Source organism: Dermacentor albipictus, chromosome 10, assembly GCF_038994185.2.
Source record: "Dermacentor albipictus isolate Rhodes 1998 colony chromosome 10, USDA_Dalb.pri_finalv2, whole genome shotgun sequence".
NCBI classification, from domain to species: domain Eukaryota; kingdom Metazoa; phylum Arthropoda; class Arachnida; order Ixodida; family Ixodidae; genus Dermacentor; species Dermacentor albipictus.
The window spans coordinates 61,043,119-61,065,702 of record NC_091830.1 but is presented as its reverse complement, the minus strand read 5'-3'; the positions used below and the strand labels follow the sequence as shown (position 1 = coordinate 61,065,702).

The 22,584-nt window shown below is 44.2% G+C and overlaps 1 protein-coding gene across 1 annotated transcript in view; it reads right to left on the bottom strand.

The window, feature by feature from the left end:
* LOC135912109 (anoctamin-5-like) overlaps positions 1 to 22,584 on the bottom strand; it is a 70,471-nt gene that overhangs the window by 38,053 nt on the left and 9,834 nt on the right. Inside the window, exons 5-14 of the mRNA XM_065444493.2 lie at positions 22,200 to 22,277; positions 20,450 to 20,607; positions 18,175 to 18,281; positions 16,665 to 16,720; positions 12,934 to 12,990; positions 12,740 to 12,804; positions 7,298 to 7,432; positions 4,004 to 4,109; positions 2,412 to 2,472; positions 1,433 to 1,515 (exon numbers count right to left, since the gene is read on the bottom strand). Coding sequence (XP_065300565.1) covers positions 1,433 to 1,515; positions 2,412 to 2,472; positions 4,004 to 4,109; positions 7,298 to 7,432; positions 12,740 to 12,804; positions 12,934 to 12,990; positions 16,665 to 16,720; positions 18,175 to 18,281; positions 20,450 to 20,607; positions 22,200 to 22,277 — 906 coding nt within the window. The remainder of the gene's footprint in view (positions 1 to 1,432; positions 1,516 to 2,411; positions 2,473 to 4,003; positions 4,110 to 7,297; positions 7,433 to 12,739; positions 12,805 to 12,933; positions 12,991 to 16,664; positions 16,721 to 18,174; positions 18,282 to 20,449; positions 20,608 to 22,199; positions 22,278 to 22,584) is intronic.

Below are 22,584 nucleotides of genomic sequence, written 5' to 3'. Positions count from 1 at the left end.
CATAAAGCGGAAGATCCAAGATTGAGATGAAGATGTGCTTCAGCCACAACATTCCCACATTCCACATTCCCACATTCCTTTCCCTCCTAATCCCCAACAGCGGCCTAGAGCCATCCCCTATTTAAATATAGACGATTCATTCATTCATTCATTCATTCATTCATTCATTCTACGTCAGTACTTTGAAAGGCCAAAGTATTTTACATGATACTTCTACGCGAATTGGGGAGCAAACGTGGAAGCTCCACGGAAAGTTAAGAGGAAATGAGCACATTTCGGTAGGCCATACACTGCGTCCACCTAACTCAGTAGTGTTCGAATGAAACAACGTAGCGAACGCCACTGTAAGGGAAAGGCAGCCTGGTGCAGCATAAACTCAGATAAAGTGATCAGACGAGGAAATTTGCATGCACACACGCTCACCTGCACGCACATACAAAAACTCGTATGCATGCAAGCTGACGCAAAACGAGGCTCAATGGACATAGCATAAAGAGGTGTTTGTCTTGCGAGTGGGCCTAAACGGTGATGCATATGATTATGTTGCTTAAGAACGAGCACCTATTTAGTTAATGTGCCTCAACAATTAAGGCTGCAAATACGCGCGCTGCATAATAAACTCATTATTGATGTGCGCCCCCTTCACGGTGTTCTTTATAGTCCTTTCTATTTTTCAGTACTGTTCCATTCTTCAGTATTCTGCTGATCTAAAACTTACTTTCACCGGATTTCTTTTGTCTTCAGAATTATAAGAAAGGACACAGTTGCAAAATAGATTAAACATTTCAAACTGTGTAGTGAGTTTTGTTAAGTTTACAGCATGTGGATACCATACGAAAACTCACTACTGGAGCATCAGATATGTGCACATCAACTAATTCGTCCCTAGCAGGCTTGAAAAGCACGAATCTGACCAATTGAAAAATAAGTGTGTTGCAAAACATGGTGAAAAAGAATGGGAAGTAAAATCAAAGAAGCTGAATCGAGCAGAAACACTTAACCATCTACTTTCCCACTGGTTTTACTGAAATACCTTGCAAATTTTATTCATATTTGCAGCACAATTCCAAACACAAGTTTTTCAAAATGTATGCAGCACACTTGAAATACATTTAATTACATCAATGCATTGGCTGTTGATGCACCATCTTGGCATACGCAGTTGTGAACACAGCGCTTGAAAAGGTTCAGGCAGGAATGTCTATGCGACAGGTAAATAGGTGTCACAACACCTACGAACAGTCTATGTATGAACCTACAATGCGATGATTGATGTGATGCGGAGGGTGTAAGTTAAGGTGCGTAGGGTGGATATTTTTGTGACAAGACGAAAAAAGTTTTCAAATGATTTTGGTCATACTTTCCTTTTATAATGTTAAAGTTGGCTTGCTGCGCCTATATCAGAAAAATAATCTGGCACTGCAGTTCTCACCGTGAGCCTGTCGACTTCATTCAGGTTCCACTGCAATGCCAAGACGCTTTGACGACGCTTCCAGAGCTCCATGAAAATAGTTGCTGCGAACATTACAGATACGATAATAAGGGTTAATATTTTTGTTTTCCTTGAACGCTTTCTACAGAATGCGCACCATGCTGGCAGATTCTGTAAACTGTTTCTATTTTTTGGTGGTATTGTGTTCAAGCACTGTCACGCTTTAATAATTTCGATTAAGAAGATGGTTTAGCGAACAATAACAAGTGCGCTAGCATTCGAGAAGATACGTGTACATATGACGCATTTTGTCTAAATATATTTGTTGTCAACTTGCCTGCTGCAAATTAGACTTTTGTGAATCCGAAGTTATTACCGCATATGCGATAGTAGTGCATATGTGCTAAAGCCGGCATGTGCTCCACTATCTAAGCACCTTTTATGAACACAACCCATGCAAGTAGTGACGGCTGTTGGGCACCCTAGGTATTCATTATGTAAAATAACAGTACACAGTACTTACTGCAACAAGTATTCGACGTCGCACAAAACTAGCGACTATAGTCAGTAACGGCACGAAGCATTAAGATTAATTGCATAATGACTTTCAGTCACTACATTCTTTAGACCTGCTTTATATTCATAAGTGCAAGTCATGCGATAACTTAGGCGCCGATTGGATCGAAAAAAAAACACTTTCCATTTCTGTTGCTGTAACAAGGCATCCATCTGTAGCTGATTAGTGGCATAGCACTGTCGTGGTCGCAAATAAGAATAAATATTCATAATTATCAGAGTGACAGTACTCAGCATTGCGCAGTTAGCAAAAATCCAGCTTCTTTTCACTCGTCCAAATGATATGAATTATGACAGGCCCGTTCTCAAACCCTCGGACTGTAATATTTCATCCTATCTTTACACAGACAAGCAACAACCGTGCTATTGGGAGCACAAAGAAAGCCCAAATAGTCGTACTTACCCCACAAGGCCATAAATATTGCAAAGCCCACTGTAGCTCCATTGTCGAAAATATACATCATCTGCAATAGAAATATGACACTTTGTCTGAACAGTTTACCTTCAAGTTCAAGTGTTCAAGTGAACAGTTTACCTACTTTCTTATAGTCGCTTCTGTATGTGTTTGCAAGTTTGCTCAACGATTCGTCTCTGCAACAAACACTCGCCACGCTGCGTGGGAAGCACAGAAGCGCGCCATATTATAAGCGCGATAGATTCTGTGACAATTTGATATTTCATTGCACGAATTTAATGTATTATTCTTTTTCAGCTTCGTCAGAAAATCAATGTATCGCATGAAATTAGTAAGTTGAACTGATTAACAGTGGGTGAACAAGCCAACCTTTTCAGAAGGAATTTGTCTCCGTCAAGGCCTTGACGATGCCGCGTCTCTATATAAAAGTTTTTTGTTACCGGGTTTAGGCTTTCTTAGTAGTAATTGGTTACTAAATCAAAATAAATAAAGGGAAGAAAGCGAAGGAACTTATTGCTGACTGCACTGCAACTGTCTAGTGCTGCCTGCGGACATCTGAACGGCGGTCAACAGTGGAGAGATCGAAGAAGCGGAATAAAAGAACTGGGTGAGAGAATAACAAAGAGGATAGAGTAAAAGAAGGGAACTATTCCCTTATATGCAATACGACGACTACGTAAAAGTGGATCCGCAGTTCGCCTCAAGAGCTACTTCCTCAAAGGATCTCGTCACCCGGCCTTGCACATAGGCACTGTAAGGTTTTCTTCGAAGATTTTCAATCAATGCTAGAAATATTTTTTGTTAGCACAACAGCACAAAATATTGGCAGTGGCTTAGCACGGCTATGCAAGGTTATACATAGCGAAAGCTGAGGCATAGCATGGTTAGCCTTGGTTAACCTTGATTCCAAGTCCACGTTAGTCTGCTTGTCTAGCTATGTTGCGGCGTTTAGCCAGTCGTTCGGCGCGCTATTCGTGTGTTTCCTGGACGATTCATTTCCTCATCATCTCGTTCCGATGTCGATTCCAGGCCTCCTCCTGCTTATCAGAATTGTCGCCGTCCACACTGTCGCTTCAACTGTGGTTGCGGCGCATGAGACTCTCCTTTTCGATCCTCCGACATGTTATCAGGCATGCGACGCAGCTGGCGAAGCGAGTGGAGGCGAGTGCAACGACGAGGAGCGTGGTGTGACGTCATACCAAACGGCCGCGGCGGAAAGGCGCTTCGCTGCGCAGCGGTGCAACACCTGTGGCTCGGTGCTACTAGTGGCGCATGTGCAGTAGTGACTAGGGAGCGAGAGAGATAGAGAGAGAATATCCACGCTGAGGCGCGCGTTGTGACGTCATGTACCTCCTCGGAGCACCGCCACGGCGAAATCGCAAGTTCGTGGCCAGTAAAGCTTTCGCTTTAAATGTGAGAACACACTCACAGACATAGCGTAGCATGAGGACATTCGTACTGGGTTAAGGCTCGCCTTCATGAAGTGACGCCTCTACACACTCGCCACTTAGAATGACTCTAGTAAACTAATATTCGGCCACTGGCACTACTTTGTGCTTTTCTGACAGAGAGATACTTGCCCTGCTATTTGCGCATTTGTTGTGCAGGTACTCGTAAGGGCAGGTTGTGTTACAGGCTGGGCAGATGATGAAGTCACCGGCGATGCTGCGGTCGCAGACCTCAGTACTGCAAAGTATTTGGAAGAGGCACGGGCTCGGATTGTAAGCAAGCTTTCAGAAAATGGAGGATATACTATATAAAGCTAGTTGGTGTTTGCTTACGTTTACGCTATACGTTTTAGCTCACCCGGAATATATAATTCATAGCTTCATTAAGGTTTAACTACGTGGTGTTAATCAGACACGAACGACTGCTGTTAGCCCTTATGAAAACTGGTGATAATTTGTTTCAAATACAGTTGGTTATTCAACGCTCATATTTAAACAAATCTGTGTTGTACGTTTGGTCGCAAGAAAAGTATAATACATGCTGCTTCTACCATTTTTCTTTGTAGTCTTTAGTACAACAGACTTGCTCTGAAAATTTATCTCAGGCCCAACACCGATGCCACCTTGTGAAATGCATTTAAAACGGCGAACTGCTTTTCTGAGATACCCTGGGCCAATGTTAATGAAATTTGTTGCATTTAAGAGAAAAGGTTAAAATCTAGTGACTGCCAGAAACGCAAATTTTATTTAGGACCTGAATATTTTTACAAAAATTGCCAAAAATTGGTAAATGGTAAGAATGGGAACACGACGTTTAAAAATCCGTAACTCTCCATGAGTAAAAGACTGCAGTTCCCCAAATTGTTCCCGTTAGAACATGCAAACCCGACAACTTTGATGCAATAATTTTTATCTTACGTAAATTTCTTACAATGTTTGCAAGGGTTCTGCTTAAGACCTAGCCACCTATTAATGGTTTACTTACGAGGCATGTATAATATGTCCATATTTTCCGCTATAAATTGGCTAAACTTTCAATTTACAGAACTGCGATATAATTTACATCGCTGTGGTAGTTACAGGTACAGGTACACTTGATATTTAACTTGAGTACCGGTAAACTTGATAGTTTTGTTTTCTGAAAACCTGCAATTTTAGACAATGTTTCTATTAGAAATCGACGCCCTAAATAAAGAATACACGTCCAACAGTCGCCACCTATTAACTTATTCTTTCAAATGCAGCAAAAGTGATCAAATTTGGTGAAGCGATTGCCGACTAAAAAGAATAATACTTTCCCATGTATTAGATAAGTGATCCTAAGCTGAAACTTCTTCAGAGAATTTGGAAATTTTGCCCACAGAAGTGATCAAGAACTATGTTTACGAATATCTCTTAAATTATGGGGTTTTACGTGCCAAAACCACTTTCTGATTATGAGGCACGCCGTAGTGGAGGACTCCGGAAATTCTGACCACCTGGGGTTCTTTAACGTGCACCTAAATCTAAGTACACGGGTGTTTTCGCATTTCGCCCCCATCGAAATGCGGCCGCCGTACGAATATATCTTACTTTGTAACTGTTTGTAAGAGGATATTCCAGCCAATTATGATGCTGGACTAAATATAGCGAAGCGGGTCAGCCAAAGAATACCAAATTCTACGTAAGCGCAAAAATATTCGTGAATTCATCCCCAGCGGTCCAGAAATTATTTTTGAGGATTATTTAGCAACTACCCTACCCTATACTCTGCGAAACTACACTATGGTTAAGGCTTACAGAGAACGTGTGCTGCGCTATCGGTTACAGCTGAGATAAAATGCGAAGCTTCACAGGAATGCTTTTTTTATGCGTTAGCATTCTTGAAGTACTTCACGCACTTTCCGGAAGTTTTGTGCCTGCCTATGCTTGTACGTATGCACGTATCTACCGATGTTTCTCTATCTAACCGGTTTTTCTGCCTGCCTTGGTCCCACAATAGTCAGTGGTCGAACAGTTAGCGCATGGGTGTGCTGTGCTCCCATATACAGTATACGTATCGTACTAGAGGACGTTGCGTAGTCACTCAGACAGCCAGATTTTTCCAAATAAAGGCGATCAGTAGCCATAAAGTGTTGTTTAGACCTGGCCGTTTCGGCAGTGGGTATTGTATGCCACCACTTGTAGACGCAGAGCCTGCATCTGTGCTCTCACCAGATTAAATATGAAAACGTTTCATTACAACCTAATTTATACGATAGCTGCGCCCTCTGCCACGACCATTCGAAGTAAACAATAGGCGCCCTTCGTTCGGCCTGCCATTGCCGCACATGGCACACATTTATGGATAAATTCGAAAATATGCACTCATAGCAACTGGCGAACAAAGGCGACTTTCTAAACAGTGTATAAAAATGGCTGTGGCTTAGGTAAGGTTAAGCCCAGGATGCGAAGCATACTAGCCTTTATTTTAGTTGTTGAACCACTGTTTAGCCTGGTGAACTGCTGTTGCTTGGCTATATTTGGTTCGGCTAGACGAAGAAACAACTCATGCATTACTTCTTCGCCTTCAAGAGTGGAACGCGACAGCGTTCCCGTCGACCCGCCAAGGGGTGTAAGACAATGGGCTACAGGGCAGCGACTACGCGCCCCGCATTGGACGCGGTGAGCGTCGAGCAAAGCAGCGTTCGGCGCGGCAACGAAATGTGCGCCTGAGCAAGAGACGCACGCCTTAGAAACAGCGCGTTTCTAAGGCAACACCGCATTCACTAGAGGCGCTTTTGTACCGCTTTGAAGCGTTGTACTCGTGGCTCAGTGGTAGCGTCTCCGTCCCACACTCCGGAGACCATGGTTCGATTCCCACCCAGCCCGTCTTGCAAGAGTTGAGCCAAAGCCACTTCTCCTCTGTCGTGACGTCACGGTGTCACGTGATTTCATGGTCACCGCCGCGCCTGAGGAGCTGGGTTGAGCCCTCGTAATATGCTTCGCATAATAATGCACGACCTCACTGTTCGGAACAGCCTTCAGTTTTCGAAGAAGCTGCTTTGTTAGTTGTTCCTAATGATACCTTTGTGCTTTTAATAATACCTACACTTATTGCTGGCATTTTTTTCTTGAAAACATTCACTATGAGCTTGTGGCCTAAATTTACCTGGTGCTCAGCGCCAAGGTAGGCACGCAACCTAGATAATGATCATTGTTTAAGGACACGACAAACCCCAAAGGGTCCAGAATTTCGTTAAAGTGTGCATTGCCCGAATTTGCCCCTACTACTACTACTTCTGCTGCCACTACTACTACTACTTCTGCTGCCACTACTACTACTACTACTACTACTACTACTACTACTACTACTACTACTACTACTACTACTAAAAGTACACACCAAACTGCACTGCAAACCATGCAAGCTGTCACGTTCAATTCACACCTTCCTCCCATGCTTACGTCGGCGTATTCGTGGTCATTCCGAGGACGCCGACCAATGTGGTCAGTAGTCCTAGTGCCGCTGGGAGGAATAGCATGGACGTGTAGAAGCCTAGCCAGGCGAAATAAAGGCCGGTCTTCTCGCCGAAATATCGTCTGCAAGACAAGATCCCTACAGCAATGAGCGAGAGGGGCATCTCTTTGTATAAAGGAGTAAGGACTGCAGAATATAAGGCATTCGCAGTTTATCGTTAAGAATGGTATCATCGCTCAGCGTAATTATTGAATGTAATATAATATTAGATAGAAAGCACACCGTTTTACTCTCGAAAAGTGCTACATATATCGAGTCGTCCCGGGTACGACTTTTAAGATTTCATCATTCAGCGCGACACCATGGAAGTAGAGTGCATGATGAAAAAAATAAAAGACAGGAGGCACCACGATGTCATGCATTCAGCCATCGCTAGGCAACCTTTTCTCATGACGTCGTTCTATCCTTGCTTTCACGTGCGGAATCATGCCAAACGCACAATTCGCGCGTTGAATTCTGGGAACAAAAGCCGTACGTGTAGCACACGGCCTAGTTCGTTGTAGGTTTCAGTGCGATAACATGATCCTGGATTGCAGCATGAAGTGACACGGACAGAGACTAGAACCAGACAAGCCCAGCGCTAACTCTCAACTAAATATTTATTGAAACTAAACTCATACAGCATCATCATCATCATCATCATCATCATCATCAGCCTGCTTACGCCCACTGCAGGGCAAAGGCCTCTCCCATACTTCTCCAACTACCCCGGTCATGTGCTAATTGTGGCCATGTTGTCCCTGCAAACTTCTTAATCTCATCCGCCCACCTAACTTTCTGCCGCCCCCCGTCACGCTTCCCTTCCCTCGGAATCCAGTCCGTAACCCGTAATAACCATCGGTTATCTTCCCTCCTGATTACATGTCCTGCCCATTCCCATTTATTTTTCTTCATTTCAACTAAGATATCATTAACTCCCGTTTGTTCCCTCACATAATCTGCTCTTTTCTTATCCCTCAACATTACACCCATCATTCTTCTTTCCATGGCTCATTGCGTCGTCCTCAATTTAGATAGAGCCCTTTTCGTAAGCCTCCAGGTTTTTGCCCATACGTGAGTAGTGGTAAAACACAGCTGTTATAAACTTTTCTCTTGAGGGTAATGGCAACCTGCTGTTCATGATCTGAGAATGTCTGTCAAACGCACCCCAGATCATTCTTATCCTTCTGATTTTTTTAGTCTCATGATCCGGATCCGCCGTCCCTACCTGTCCTATGTAGATGTATTCCCTTATCACTTCCAGTACCTCGCTACCTATCGTAAACTGCCGTTACCTTCCGAGAGTGTTAAACATTACTTTAGTTTGCTGCAGATTAATTTTTAGACCCACCCTTCAGCTTTGCCTCTTCAGGGCAGTGAGCATGCATTGCAATTGATCACCTGAGTTACTAAGCAAGGCAATACCATCAGCGAACCGCAAGTTGCAAAGGTATTCTCCATTACCTCTTAACCCCGATTCTTCCGAATCCAGGTTTCTGAATACGTCCTCTAAACACGTTGTGACTATCATTGGAGAAATCGTCCCTCCGTGCCTGATGCATTTTTTTATTCGGATTTTGTTGCATTGTTTATGTAGGACTACTGTAGCTGCGGAGCCGCTATAGCGATCTTTCAGTGTTTGTAAACAGGGTCGTCAACACTGTGATACCGTAATGCCTCCATGACTGCTGAGGTTTCGACTGAATCAAACGCTTTCTCGTAATCAATGAAAACTATATATAAGGGTTGGTCATATTCCGCACATTTCTCTATCACCTGATTGATAGTGTGAATATGGTCTATTGTTGAGTAGCCTTTAGGAAATCTTGCCTGGTCTTTTCGTTGATAGAAGTCTAAGGTGTTCCTGATTATACTTGCGATTACTTAGTAAATACTTCGTAGGCAATGGACAGTAAGCTGATCCGTCTATAATTTCCAAGTCTTTGGCGCCCCCTTTCTTATGAATTAGGATTATGTTAGCGTTCTTCCAAGGTTCCGGTACGCTCGAGGTCATGAGGCATTGGGTATACAGGGTGGCCAGTTTTTCTAGGAAAATTTGCCCATCATCCTTCACCAATCTGCTGTTACCTGATGCCTCAGCTGCCTTCCCCCTTTGCATAGCTCCCATGGCTTTCTTTATTTCTTCCAGCGTTACTTATGGGATGTCAAATTCCTCTAGACTAACCTCTCGTCCGTTATCGTCGTGGGTGCCACTGGTATTGTACAGATTACTATAGAACTCCTCAGCCACTTGAACAATCTCATTCCTATTAGTAATGATATTGCCAGCTTTGTCTCTTAACGCATACATCTGATTCTTGCCTTTTCCTAGTTTCTTCGTCACTGTATTGGGCTTCCTCTATTCTTGAGAGCATGTTCAATTCAATCCACGTTATACTTTCTTATGTCAGCTGTCTTACGCTTGTTGATTAACTTGGAAATTTCTGCCAGTTCTCTTTAGCTGTAGGGTTAGAGGCTTTCGTGCATTGGCGTTTCTTAATCAGACCTTTCGTCTCCTGCGATAACTTACTGTTATTCTGTCTAACGAAGTTACCACGGACTTCTATTGTACACTCCTTAATGATGCCCATAAGATTGTCGTTCATTGCTTCAACGCTAAGGTCCTCTTCCTGAGTTAAAGCCGTATACCTGTTCTGTAGCTTGATACGGAATTCCTCTATTTTCCCTCTTACCGCTCACTCATTGATCGGCTTCTTATGTACCAGTTTCTTCCGCTCCCTCTTCAATTCTAGGATAATTCGAGTGCTTGCCACCCTATGGTCACTGCAGCGCACCTTACCGAGGACGTCCACATCTTGTATTATGCCAGGGTTAGCGCAGAGTATAAAGTCTATTTCATTTCTAGTCATGTCATTCGGGCTCCTCTATGTCTACTTTATGCTATCCCGTTGGCAGAAGAAGGTATTCATTATCCGCATATTATTCTGTTCTGGAAGGTTTACTAATAACTCTCAACTGCTACTCCTAGAGCCTATGCCATATTCCCCCACTGACTTGTCTCCAGCATGCTTCTTGCCTACCCAGGCATTGAAGTCGCCCATCAGTATAGTGTATTTTGTTTTGAATTTGCCCATCGCCGATTCCACGTCTTCATAAAAGCTTTCGACTTCCTGGCCATCATGACTGGATGTAGGGGCGTACACCTCTACGACCTTCAACTTGTACCTCTCGTTAAGTTTCACAACAAGACCTGCCACCCTCTCGTTAATGCTATAGTTTTCCTCTATGTTGCCAGCTATATCCTTATTAATAAAAATTCTGACTACTACTTCTCGACTCTCCGCTAAGCCCCGGTAGGAAAGGACGTGCTCGCTTTTTAGCACTGTATATTCTTCTTTTGTCCTCCTAACCTCACTGAGCCTCATTATATCTCACTTGCTGCCCGCCGTTAATTCCTCCAATAACACTTCTAGACTCGCCTCACCAGATAACATTCTAGCGTTAAACGTTGCCAGATTCAGATTCTAGTGGCGGCCTGTCCGGACTCAGGTATTCTTGACATTCTCTGCTGCGTCACAGGTCTGATCGCCGTAGTGATCACTTGTTTCACAACTGCTGGGTACTGAGGGCCGAGGTTTCATTGTTGTATTCCTATAGGAGGTTGTGGCCAAGTACTGCACCAGGGTGGCCAATCCTGCTCTGGTGAGGGAGTGCATTAACGGTTTTGGTCACCGGGATCATGCCGCACTCCAGGCCTGCTGATGCAAATTTATTAACACGCGAATTTTTTTTAATCCGGTGGAAAACTGCGCGGCACCGGGATTCGAACCATGGTCCTCTTGCATGCGAGGCGGATGTTCTACCTCTGCGCCACCGCTGCACCGCAACATATATATAGGTGACTGCAAATACCGCAGCATATGAACATGACAAGGTCTAAAGCATGAGTTAAACATATCAAGAGGTAATGAAGCCGAAATCCAAACAACAAGAAGACACTACTTGAGACTAACACATGTGCTGTGAAGATACTGAAACTGGCATTCTAACAGAGACAATGATGCGTGGCTAACGCAAGTCTCTCCTAATTTTTTGATGCGAAATGCCTCGATTATTTCCCGTGTGGTTTGGCATTTGTGTCCTGAAATAATTTTTGTGTCTTCAAACAAAGGTTTGCAACCGCAGTATAAACAATGCGACGCTAGATGTGAAGCATTAGGCTTGCGAAGTGATTGTTTGTGTTTTTTCAGTCTAATATTAATACACCTGCCGCTCTGTCCAATGTAAGTTTTCCAGCACTTAGGTGGAATCTGATAAAGTATACCAATGTTACAAAGCCCAAAAGGGGGACACATGTCTAACGCCGCAATCACTTTTTTTCTTTTTTTGCCTTCCTGTTTAGGTTTTCTATTTATCATAAGGCACATGACAGACAATTTGCGGGGGGCCGGGAAAACTGTATTGACATCATATCTATTGGCCACGCTCCGTAAGCCATGCCAACTTTATTCATAATTGGTTTTTGATGTTTATGCGCATTTCGATGGGGGCGAAATGTGAAAACACCCGTGCACTTAGATTTAGGTGAACGTTAAAGAACCCCAGGTAGTCCAAATTTCCGGAGTCCCCCACTACGGCGTGCCTCATAATCAGAAAGTGGTTTTGGCATGTAAAACCCCATAATTAAATGTTTTTATGTTTATGTGGCTTTGTTCGGAAACACGGTTGAGGGAGGTGCAATATAGACATGGAAGTGCGCACTGATGTCATTTCTATATATTTCGTGGACATTCCGAGCTCAGAAAAAAAAAACAGTCACGAAAATTCTGACCACATGGAATCAACTTCATTTGTGTGCTTATGCGGGCTTTACAACTTCTCAAATGTAATTTATGTCCTAAAATGAATACTGAAAATTTCGCATAATTAAACGTAATTATTCGCACTTCAATGAGCAACACAAAACGGACACGAAAGATACGCCGTTGATCTCACTTTTTCAAGGTGTACCACTCTATTTGTAATGTTTGGCTATAACTACGTGATGAGTACACAGAATAGGCAACACAACATGGAGGAGCTTCATGGTGAAACCAAGGAATGCTCGGCTGTTCATTTAAGCATGACCCCCAAGGGAGTCTCATCACCACGTTCCCGGAAAAAAAAGGCTTAATATTTTGTCGCGGCAGGCCACGAGGCTATACTTGCACAGTGGTTCCCTATTTATGATGTAATTTCGTGAGTGGAGCGGTGACAGTGTAAAGGCGGTGCAGCGAATGTAGAGTGTCACAACACGAATACCGCACATCCGTAGTGAATGCAGATTCACTCTGATGCCTGTGAAAATTGGAGCTAAGCGTATTCCAGAGCATCGGATGACCAATGCTGAAGCGTCAGGCAGAGCCCAAAATCAGCAGAACATGTCAAACCTGATGAGTCCCAGCGGCTGTTGTTTGTACCATGCTGCCGGACGGGCCCATTCACTGTAAAGCAGCTGTATTGCAAAGGGAGAAAAGATAGGTTCAATCAAAAAAGAAAGCTCCTAAATTGCAATTCCTACAGCCAAGCTTGATTCTTTGCTTCGTTGAATTGTCTATTACTGTAGCAAGTTGAGCGAACTTACCCTCCTCTCGGTAGGCTCTTCTTTGAGAGGATCGAAGGACCCTCTCCCGATGGGACCCTGCGCAATTATCTCATCGTTAGACTTTGCGGCAAATTAGCAGGGCTATCACAGTAGGGGCACATAAATATGACTAAACATGGAGTATAACTGCAAACGTACGCGTAAGCAAACAGAGAAGTTCAACGTATAAATACGAAAGGACGTTCTAAAGGATTCTAAAATTCTTGCAAATGTAATGAGCGGATGTTTCCAGGTGTTCGACTCCATATTTATATATGGTCTGGGGAAAAACAGCCTACCTAGAATAAGTCAATCAGAGGATGAAAGAAAAGTATGCTTAGTTGCTGACTATCAGAGGCGTGTCGAGGGAGTGCACACCGGCAATGTCAATCCAATTAAACCCTATTTCCAAAAGACGCCTGCCGTGGTGGCTTAGTAGCTGTTTAGATCCAATTAACAAACGGCGGCAAATATGGACAAATTCAAATATTTTTTTATTGTTAGAGGCAGTCTGTAAGGCGTTTCTTCTTTTCACTTTCGAAGTTCTACTCAATCGGCTTTAAGGAAAGAGGGCCGACCTGTTTAAACGCTGCCTCAGTATTGAACTAAAAAGAAAACTAAAGTTTTTGAAACGACTGAGAATGAAAGCAAATTAAAGGTAAAGTGAAGCATGTTCACGGGCCTACCAAGCAGTAGCACCGTCTTGTCAATTTCTTGTTTTTCAAGCCTCAATAACTGCTGCGGTCATGAAGGGATGCCGGCGTGAGTACAATTAACCGAAGCGGCATACTAAGCGAAATTTTATTCTATAGCAACGTATGGCTTCTCGCCGGGACATTACAGTGCGTTCGTACAAGGCAAAAAGCCTAGTTAAGTGCCACGTGTAATTAACACGAGTCGACGGTATGTGAAATTTGTTAATGCTGTAAACAAAAGTGGTTACCGAAACTACACAGCACTAACTCAGAACTGTCATGGATAGAGGGTCATAAATAAGAAGCTCCACACTTTACTGAATAACGTGGTTTATAAAGTACGCTGGGGACTCTAGCACCATCCCCCCTCGCCTTCCCAAAATTTACGTATGCCAGGATATCTGGCATGCAAAGGCGTGACGCACACCTGCTGCCACTCCCCTTCTGCAATCAAGTAAACGCTCCCCGCCCCCCCTCCCCAGAAAGAGATTCCTGCCTATACCAATGGTGCCTATATCTGGTGTACGACAACTTTGGTATTTTTCAAGTAAGTTGTTGCGGATGGCGTGTTATTGAGCTGAAGAGACAGAGAATGAAGTTTCACTAACTCGATGTTGCATCGTTCAGAAGGAGCAGCGCAATAAAAAAATGCTCGATGAGAAGGTGGTGGAAAATCAGTGGTGGAAGTAATGCAACGAAGTACCTTCAGAACACTGTTAATGTCGCATGTCCGGAAGAATAAAAGTCATTTCAAGATGCAGCAGCGTTTGCTGGGACCACTGATTTCGGGGGCCGTGTCCTCGGCCACCAACTTCCATTCTCGCGTAACGTAATGTCCTGTAACACGACTCACTGCTGGAATGGCGGAAACGCAACTCCTCGGCAACTATTCGCCGTGGATATCACGAGCTTAGAGTCCCAATTCGTGCACTCCAGTTCTTCCACGAAAAAAGAAGACACAGGTTTGCAAGAGAAAATGCAGCCTCACGTTTCACCGACTTCACATGCTTCACCTACCCAACATTGGCAGTACTAAAACAATATGAGCGAGCACGGTCAAAGCTGGATATTAAATATGACGTGACATGCAGATTCATCATCATCATCATCAGCCTGGTTACGCCCACTGCAGGGCAAAGGCCTCTCCCATACTTCTCCAACAACCCCGGTCATGTACTAATTGTGGCCATGCCGTCCCTGCAAACTTCTTAATCTCATCCGCCCACCTAACTTTCTGCCGCCCCCTGCTACGCTTCCCTTCCCTTGGGATCCAGTCCGTAACCCTTAATGACCATCGGTTATCCTCCCTCCTCATTACATGTCCTGCCCATGCCCATTTCTTTTTCTTGATTTCAACTAAGATGTCATTAACTCGCGTTTGCTCCCTCACCCAATCTGCTCTTTTCTTATCCCTTAACGTTACACCTATCATTCTTCTTTCCATAGCTCGTTGCGTCGTCCTGAATTTGAGTAGAACCCTTTTCGTAAGCCTCCAGGTTTCTGCCCCGTAGGTGAGTACTGGTAAGACGCAGCTATTATACACTTTCCTCTTGAGCGATAATGGCAACCTGCTGTTCATGATCTGAGAATGCCTGCCAAACGCACCCCAGCCCATTCTTATTCTTCTGATTATTTCTGTCTCATGATCCGGATCTGCCGTCACTACCTGCCCTAAGTAGATGTATTCCCTTACTACTTCCAGTGCCTCGCTGCCTATTGTAAATTGCTGTTCTCTTCCGAGACTGTTAAACATTACTTTAGTTTTCTGCAGATTAATTTTTAAACCCACTCTTCTGCTTTGCCTCTCCAGGTCAGTGAGCATGCATTGCAATTGGTCCCCTGAGTTACTAAGCAAGGCAATATCATCAGCGAATCGCAAGTTACTAAGATATTCTCCGTTAACTTTTATCCCCAATTCTTCCCAATCCAGGTCTCTGAATACCTCCTGTAAACACGCTGTGAATAGCATTGGAGAGATCGTATCTCCCTGTCTGACGCCTTTCTTTATTGGGATTTTGTTGCTTTCTCTATGGAGGATTACGGTGGCTGTGGAGCCGCTATAGATATCTTTCAGTATTCTTAAATACGGCTCGTCTACACCCTGATTCCGTAATGCCTCCATGACTGCTGAGGTTTCGACAGAATCAAACGCTTTCTCGTAATCAATGAAAGCTATATATAAGGGTTGGTTATATTCCGCACATTTCTCTATCACCTGATTGATAGTGTGAATATGATCTATTGTTGAGTAGCCTTTACGGAATCCTGCCTGGTCCTTTGCTTGACAGAATTCTAAGGTGTTCCTGATTCTATTTGCGATTACCTTAGTAAATAGTTTGTAGGCAACGGACAGTAAGCTGATCGGTCTATAATTTTTCAAGTCTGCAGATTAGTGATATATTAATAAATATATCAGGAAGAGGTAATAAACATACTACTTGTGCATTTTATGACTGTTAGAGATATTTCGTTCATTCCCTGTATATCTTACCCATTATATAACACCCCCCCGCCCTTTTTTAGGAGGTCCTTAAGGTAATACAATAAAAACTAAAATGAAAATAAAAACCAAATTGCTCGGCGTAGCTTCTTGCCGCGCATAATATTATCACAACATTTTCGCATTTCACAGTCATGCCCGTAACAATAAATGTTAATGTCACAAAAGGAACGAAAGCGTAACAGAAGTGTAACTTAATTCCACAAATTTACTCATGCAGGGCTAAATGAACATTCTACTTAGCAGAGTAGTGGTTTTGGCTAGTTGGTGTTCCATAACGTTAAGTGGTGCAGCGCGAAGCAGGAGACAGGAACAGGGAAGCACTCCTCCTCGTCTTTCGTGTGTCCCTCTGTCCTGCTTCGCGCTGAACCACCTAGCATTATTAAAACACTACGTTATATGCCATACTATCTACACACACTACATTTCGTACACGTATTTATAAACAAAAGGTGAGAGTAATACAAAGCACAAATAATAGCCCGCAAATGTACAGAGTCTATGCATGTTCAGGTTCTAAGATGTCCTCCTCTTACGTCATGCAAAGGGTAGGCTTCCAAGTAGACATCGTCGTTGAGTAGCTTGTGTATGCCTGTGGCCATAGAACAAAAAAACAAAACATTCGGCTTAAACACTGGTCAATTTCTGGAATTAAAAGTCCAGTACAAAACTGGTTACGAGAAAGAAAAATAACACTCGCCTAAAAACGTTGCCTACTGAAACTGTGAGGTACCATTTCTCTACTAACACTGTTGTTGTTGGCAGGCAAATAATAAAATAAAAAGTCTTTGCTTTACGATTACCGACAAAAGGCTTGGTGTCGGTGTCCGTTACGATTTATATAAGCGCACAATTTCACGACTTCACGTTTTCATGAAGCAGATAGCAGGTGCTTCATTTTCGTCTTCCTTTAAAGCTTGCATTTCTTTAAACCTTCAAACGTTAGAACGTTTGTAAATCTGCAGTGATTAGTGTCTTGTCAAAAGGACTCGCGGTAAACAAAATGCACCACAACTGCAAAGTTAGAACACCGTGCGCTACGTAATCTGACCAAAATAGCGGCGATACCGTACAGCAGTCGATTGTTTCGAGTTTCTCACTTCTAAGCATGTCTCCCATCTTTCATGTGTCGTTTTAGCTTATGTTTGTCCGAACAGCGAGGTCGTTCTTCGAAAGACTTCGCAAATTTCAGTCGCTAACCATTTGCAGTGTTTTGCTTTTAACTATGCGTCCAAGTTATTCGTGCATATTTATATCCATGGAGGACTGCAATAAGAAAAACTGACGTCACTCTCCGTAAAACCTCCTGACCGGTGCCTCCCACTCATGATAGCAACTGATCCTCCGTAAACAAAAACTCCAAAACCTGAAGTGACACCTGACTTCCATCACACTTTTCACAATGCATCTGGCATTGTTCGGCCTTCTCAAGTTTCTTTAAAATTAAGTTTTCCGACAAAACATACTAGTAAAAATTTTGGCGCTAGTGTCTAGGAGGCTGGAAGCATTGCCGCTCAGTTAGAACGGGAACGATGGTCAACGCCTGGATTTGCCTAAACTTTGTCTTTCTGGATTCAAAGTAATCTATCAGTTAACAGATTTTCAATAAAATTTAACGAAATTTCAACATTATGTTGTGGTATATATGCAGCAATGTGCATCTGGATTGGCAGTTGCAATGGCTACTGACATGGGCAACGGTTTGGCAATGTATTATATATGCGAGCAGAGTCATATTGTTTCCTGCGTTTATAAGAATATGATCGCGTTGCACGTTCAGACAATGCAGCCAGATACATCGTAGCAAATACAGTAACAAGGGCATCGCCATGAAGCAACAAGCATCAAGACACATCCAAACACTGACCATCCTTGCTATGATAGTTTAACGATAGTACCTCCAGAGTAAGTTTAATGGGATACTCCATGGTTTATGTTTTCCGCTTTGATTATGTATGCTTGCCGAAACAGCGCGTAGGGTCTTCTCAATCCTCCTGCAATCAACCGGAAGCTTGCATGCGCGGCTTTATGGGAAGCTTTTATAACCTCTTTGACTTTCTTTGTCTTCGTATGCAGTCCTCATGAGCACCTCCCAGGCTATCCGGCTTCGAATGGCTTGTGAGAAGAAGGTCTCCTTGTATTGCATCAGGTACCTGCGTAGACGTGGGGGCAACATTGATCGGTTCTGCCACTAATATATCGGAGCTATACTAAACCGTTTAAAGGGACACTGAATATATACACTAAATCCATTTATACTGGTAAAGCACAGTTCCTTAACTTTGCCGCAATATGTTGTTCATTCAAAAAATGAAAGCCACTTTTATTTTGAAATTTAGCGCCGGAACGACAGTGCTGTCAGGTAGGTGCAATTTCATGACTTTCAAATGAATTGTCTTCTTTCTTTTTTACTAATTGAGCCGTTGTCGCTCAGTAAAAACTCTTGAAAGTTGTCGACTTCAGCCTTCGCCTGCTTTAGCATACGATGTAATCAATTTTTTCCAATAGCAGAATTAACTTGGAGCAGGCAGACACGGTCAAAGTAGGTGATGTTACGGCCTACTGGCGCGGAAACATTACAATGGCGTCGCCACCCGTCTATCATTTTCATTCTTTTTTTCTGGCTTACCAAGTCCCTTACAAAGGTAACCAACTTGGTGTTTCAGAGCGGTAACATGCCAATGCCGCTCAAATAATTTATATTTGGTGTGAATTTCTGTGCAGAACATAAGCTGAAAGCAAACTGTACTCGGGGACGTAGGAGATAAATCCTTCCCCGTATTCAAAAATGCACCTCGACTCGACGTAACCCCGTCAACTATGATGGATGCAGCACCGGGTTTCTATGTCACTCCGAGAAGGGGATACCCAAGAATAAGAATAAATCTGTTTAGACAGATAAAGTATTTATGTCAAAACATTGACTCGGCCAAGAAAGGTTGGTTATTGCTAAAGCGAATGAAAGTCAAGTCTTACTGCTTTGAATTTCTGGCAGAAACGTAACTATAAGTGCGACATCACCGATGTTAGTGCGCTTGGTCGGTTTCAGGCCGTTGTGGCGCTATATATGATTTCGCAGGTTGCTAGGTTGAGTTCTTAGTTTAGCTATCTTACTACATCGTCCTTCTTACCAACAAACAAGTCATTACACCTGAGCAGACGGTGTCAATTTCAATTATGTCACGGCGCGTTGCGCGTTACTGCGAGAACATCGGGGGGGGGGGGGGGGGGGGCATCGGCAGCAGTTTTTCGTCGTTGCGCTTTTTATGGCTTGCCTACCTACTACCGCGGTAAAAGGTAATTTTTCTGTTACAGAAGCGGAATTTACCAATGTAGCTGAGCTCAGTAAGGCTATCTTCCTTTCAATGTTTCTGTGGTGCGAGGCTTATTGAAGAAAGTCGGTTCACACTGCCTCTCAAGTAGCCTCTGAAATAACCGATAACAAAAATATATACATCAGAAGTCTCAGGTCGACAAGCTTCATAAAATATCCATCACTAAATTGTCCCGGAGACGGCATTGTTTCATGATGTCAAACCCTTCCATCTTTTGTGGGCAGGTTATGCGGGGTCGTTGCGGTCGAACGCTTGCGGTTGCAGTGTCACGGCCAATGAAGCAGTTCTCACATGATATCTTTTTTAACTTTTGTTTGTCTTTCCTTAAACATGGCTCATAACCTCGAAAGTCTCGAACAAATAGTCACTAGCGCCTCAGGGCATACCAGATAATTTAGTATATAATAGCTTTTGTATGGCTAGTTCCAGTTTGATTTCTCAGGAGGTGCGTGTTTCATGACGTCAGAATGCATAAGGTTATCACGTGGGAGCAGCACATCGGTCCCTTCCTACGCTGCCATTTGTCACGAGGTCCGGCTCATAACCGACGGCTGAGCGAGCCGGAGAGGGCGCCGAAACGTCACCATGTTCAGCTCCCACGTGACATTTTGCGTCACGACATCACGACACAGTCGCTTTCAGGGATACGAAACCAAACATCGCCCTAGCAAAGCTAATATATTAAATTATTTAGAACGGTCCCCTGAGGTTCGCCACTATCTTTTTCTATAGTTCTTAGGTCCGAGGCCTCCATTTAGCGCAAAAGTGCAGTCCACAATTTCATGTCACCATTCCTTAAATCAGACGAGCGCAGGGTTGGGTTGCTATGCTCAGCTGCAGCAATGCACGGAGTCCCTGTGACTGCCAGAAGTATAACTACGGTCTACAAGCCTACTCGAACCCGGCGGCCTATCAACCATTGTGGGTGGAAGGAGGAGGAGCGCCAGCAACTTGCCGGCATGCATCTGTATACCCTGACTACTCACATGGGCTCTCGCTCGCACACAAACTCGGCGGTGAAGAACTGCTTCTCGTCCGGTATGAGTTTTTTGTCGTAGGAGAACGGTGTCCACAGCCTGGCCCACAGGGTGTGCAGTTTGGTTGGCTTTGCTTCAACTTCGAGTTCTGTCGAGCCTTCTTCGAGCTGCGGACATCGAAATGCGTGTTAGGGGCCCGGATACGTGATACGTATGGAGTCATTTGCAGTCGATGGTAGCTAGAAATGTTTTCAAGACTGCAATGATTCGAGTCTTGCTCGAAGACAATACTGTTAAGCACTCCTCCAACCTAGACAGTGACTGCTATTATAAAGAAAGTTTATCCTTCGCAGCGTCTCTCCCTCTAGCGACGTCATATTAAGGCAAGTGAAAACGACCGCAATAGGTAAGCGCTTGCTGCCGATGGCCAACGCGCACTTTCAAAGAGACTACTCCTACCATTGTTCGAAATCACGGCGCAAAGTGACGACGCAGAAAACACTGAAGAAGCACAGGGGACGAGAGCTCCATCCACCCATTCATCCATTCGTTCGTTCGTTCCATTCGGTCCGTTCCTTCATCGGTCCGTTCGTTTATTCATCCACAGAGTGAGCAAATCAGCCGGAAATACTGGATGTTCAGTATGTATTCCTCAGGTTCGCGTTGCAGAACAATTCCGTACGCTGTCTAATGGCCGCTTCAAAAAGGTGTTAACAGCGCAAAACGTAGACGGGACACGAGACTAGAAGGCAACACCACAAGCGCTTCTGGTGTCGTCTTCTCGTCTCATGTTCCTTCTACGTTTTGCGCTGTTAACACCAGGAGGGAAAACCAACAAGCCCAAGCTGCTATTCTTCTGAAAAGGCGTTGATCCCAGATTGAATTCTAAGATGAAGGCGATTTTTCCACGCACAAGCGTAAATGGCTAGGGTCACTGAGAGCCGTCGAGGGGTTGTGCGAAGCCGTGAAGGAAGCGGAGGAGGAAGGCACCTGGCCGAGGTGAAGGGAATCGCCCGCCGGGTCAAATACAAAGGTGCGCGCGGTAAACCAACGCCGCCGAAAGTCTAGGCGGCGTTGAGCGAAGCGGGGAAGGAGAAAAGAGGTGAAGTTTCGCAGAGGTGGACGGGTACGCGAAGTGCGCTGAGTTGACCTCCTCTTGCAGTTGCTGCGGGTTGTGCTCGCGCTATGGAGGTACCGGGTTCCTCTCGTGCACGAGTTGCCGAGCGCCTTGCGAGAAGAACGAAGCAGCAGTGCAAGCGGCGGCAGGCCAACCACGATTCGGCCGAGCCCGAAGTCGTTGCAGAGAGCCGGGCACGACCTGAACAAGTGCTGGCGCGATGAAGCGCGCCAGCAGCAGCGCGCGAAGAGACCTTCGTGCTGTCTATCGCTTCAACGCAAACCGAGAGGCACGAACACAGGACGCACAATGGTATGAGCCATCTGCAGATCGCTTTCAAGATACGTCCTTGTATTATTTTGTCACGTTCTTAAGCCGCAAGAAAAAGTATTTTGTTCTTCATTCTGTATTGTCGCAGGAGCTATGGCTGGCGCAATTATTGGCACATTTCATATTCCTTACACGTGCGTTGCGTGTGTTAGTGGACTCGTCACCTCCATACTGTGGACAGATATAGATGACTATACCAACTTGGAGAGTAAAGAATGCAACTTCAAAAGCTATTCTAACAAAACTAGTATTGTGTGGCGAGTTCCACAGATGTATTTCAAAAACCTCTGTGATACTTGATGTGTTACTCACGTCTTTGAGGTCTGGCAGTGCCGGGCAGTCGCCCTCGCCAACTTTAAGCGTCGGAAAAGGCACCGTTCGGCCCCTCTTCTGCGAGAGCCAAGGAATAGAGTTAGCGGAGAAGTTTATTTCTCACATGTCAAAACTGCATAGTGTGTTGTGGAAAGTGGCGACACCTTCACAAAAACTAAGCAGCAACTGGCGGCAAGCAACTTCCATATCTAAGATAAGTAAACAGAAACACTACACATTCCCATATGCTTGTACACGACTCCGCATTGTACAAACCTTGGCACACATTGCGCCACATCAAAATTCAAATCAGGCATGTATTTATGATACTTGTTGTACGTGACATATGTCATATCACGCAGTTACATTACGCAAAACCCATATT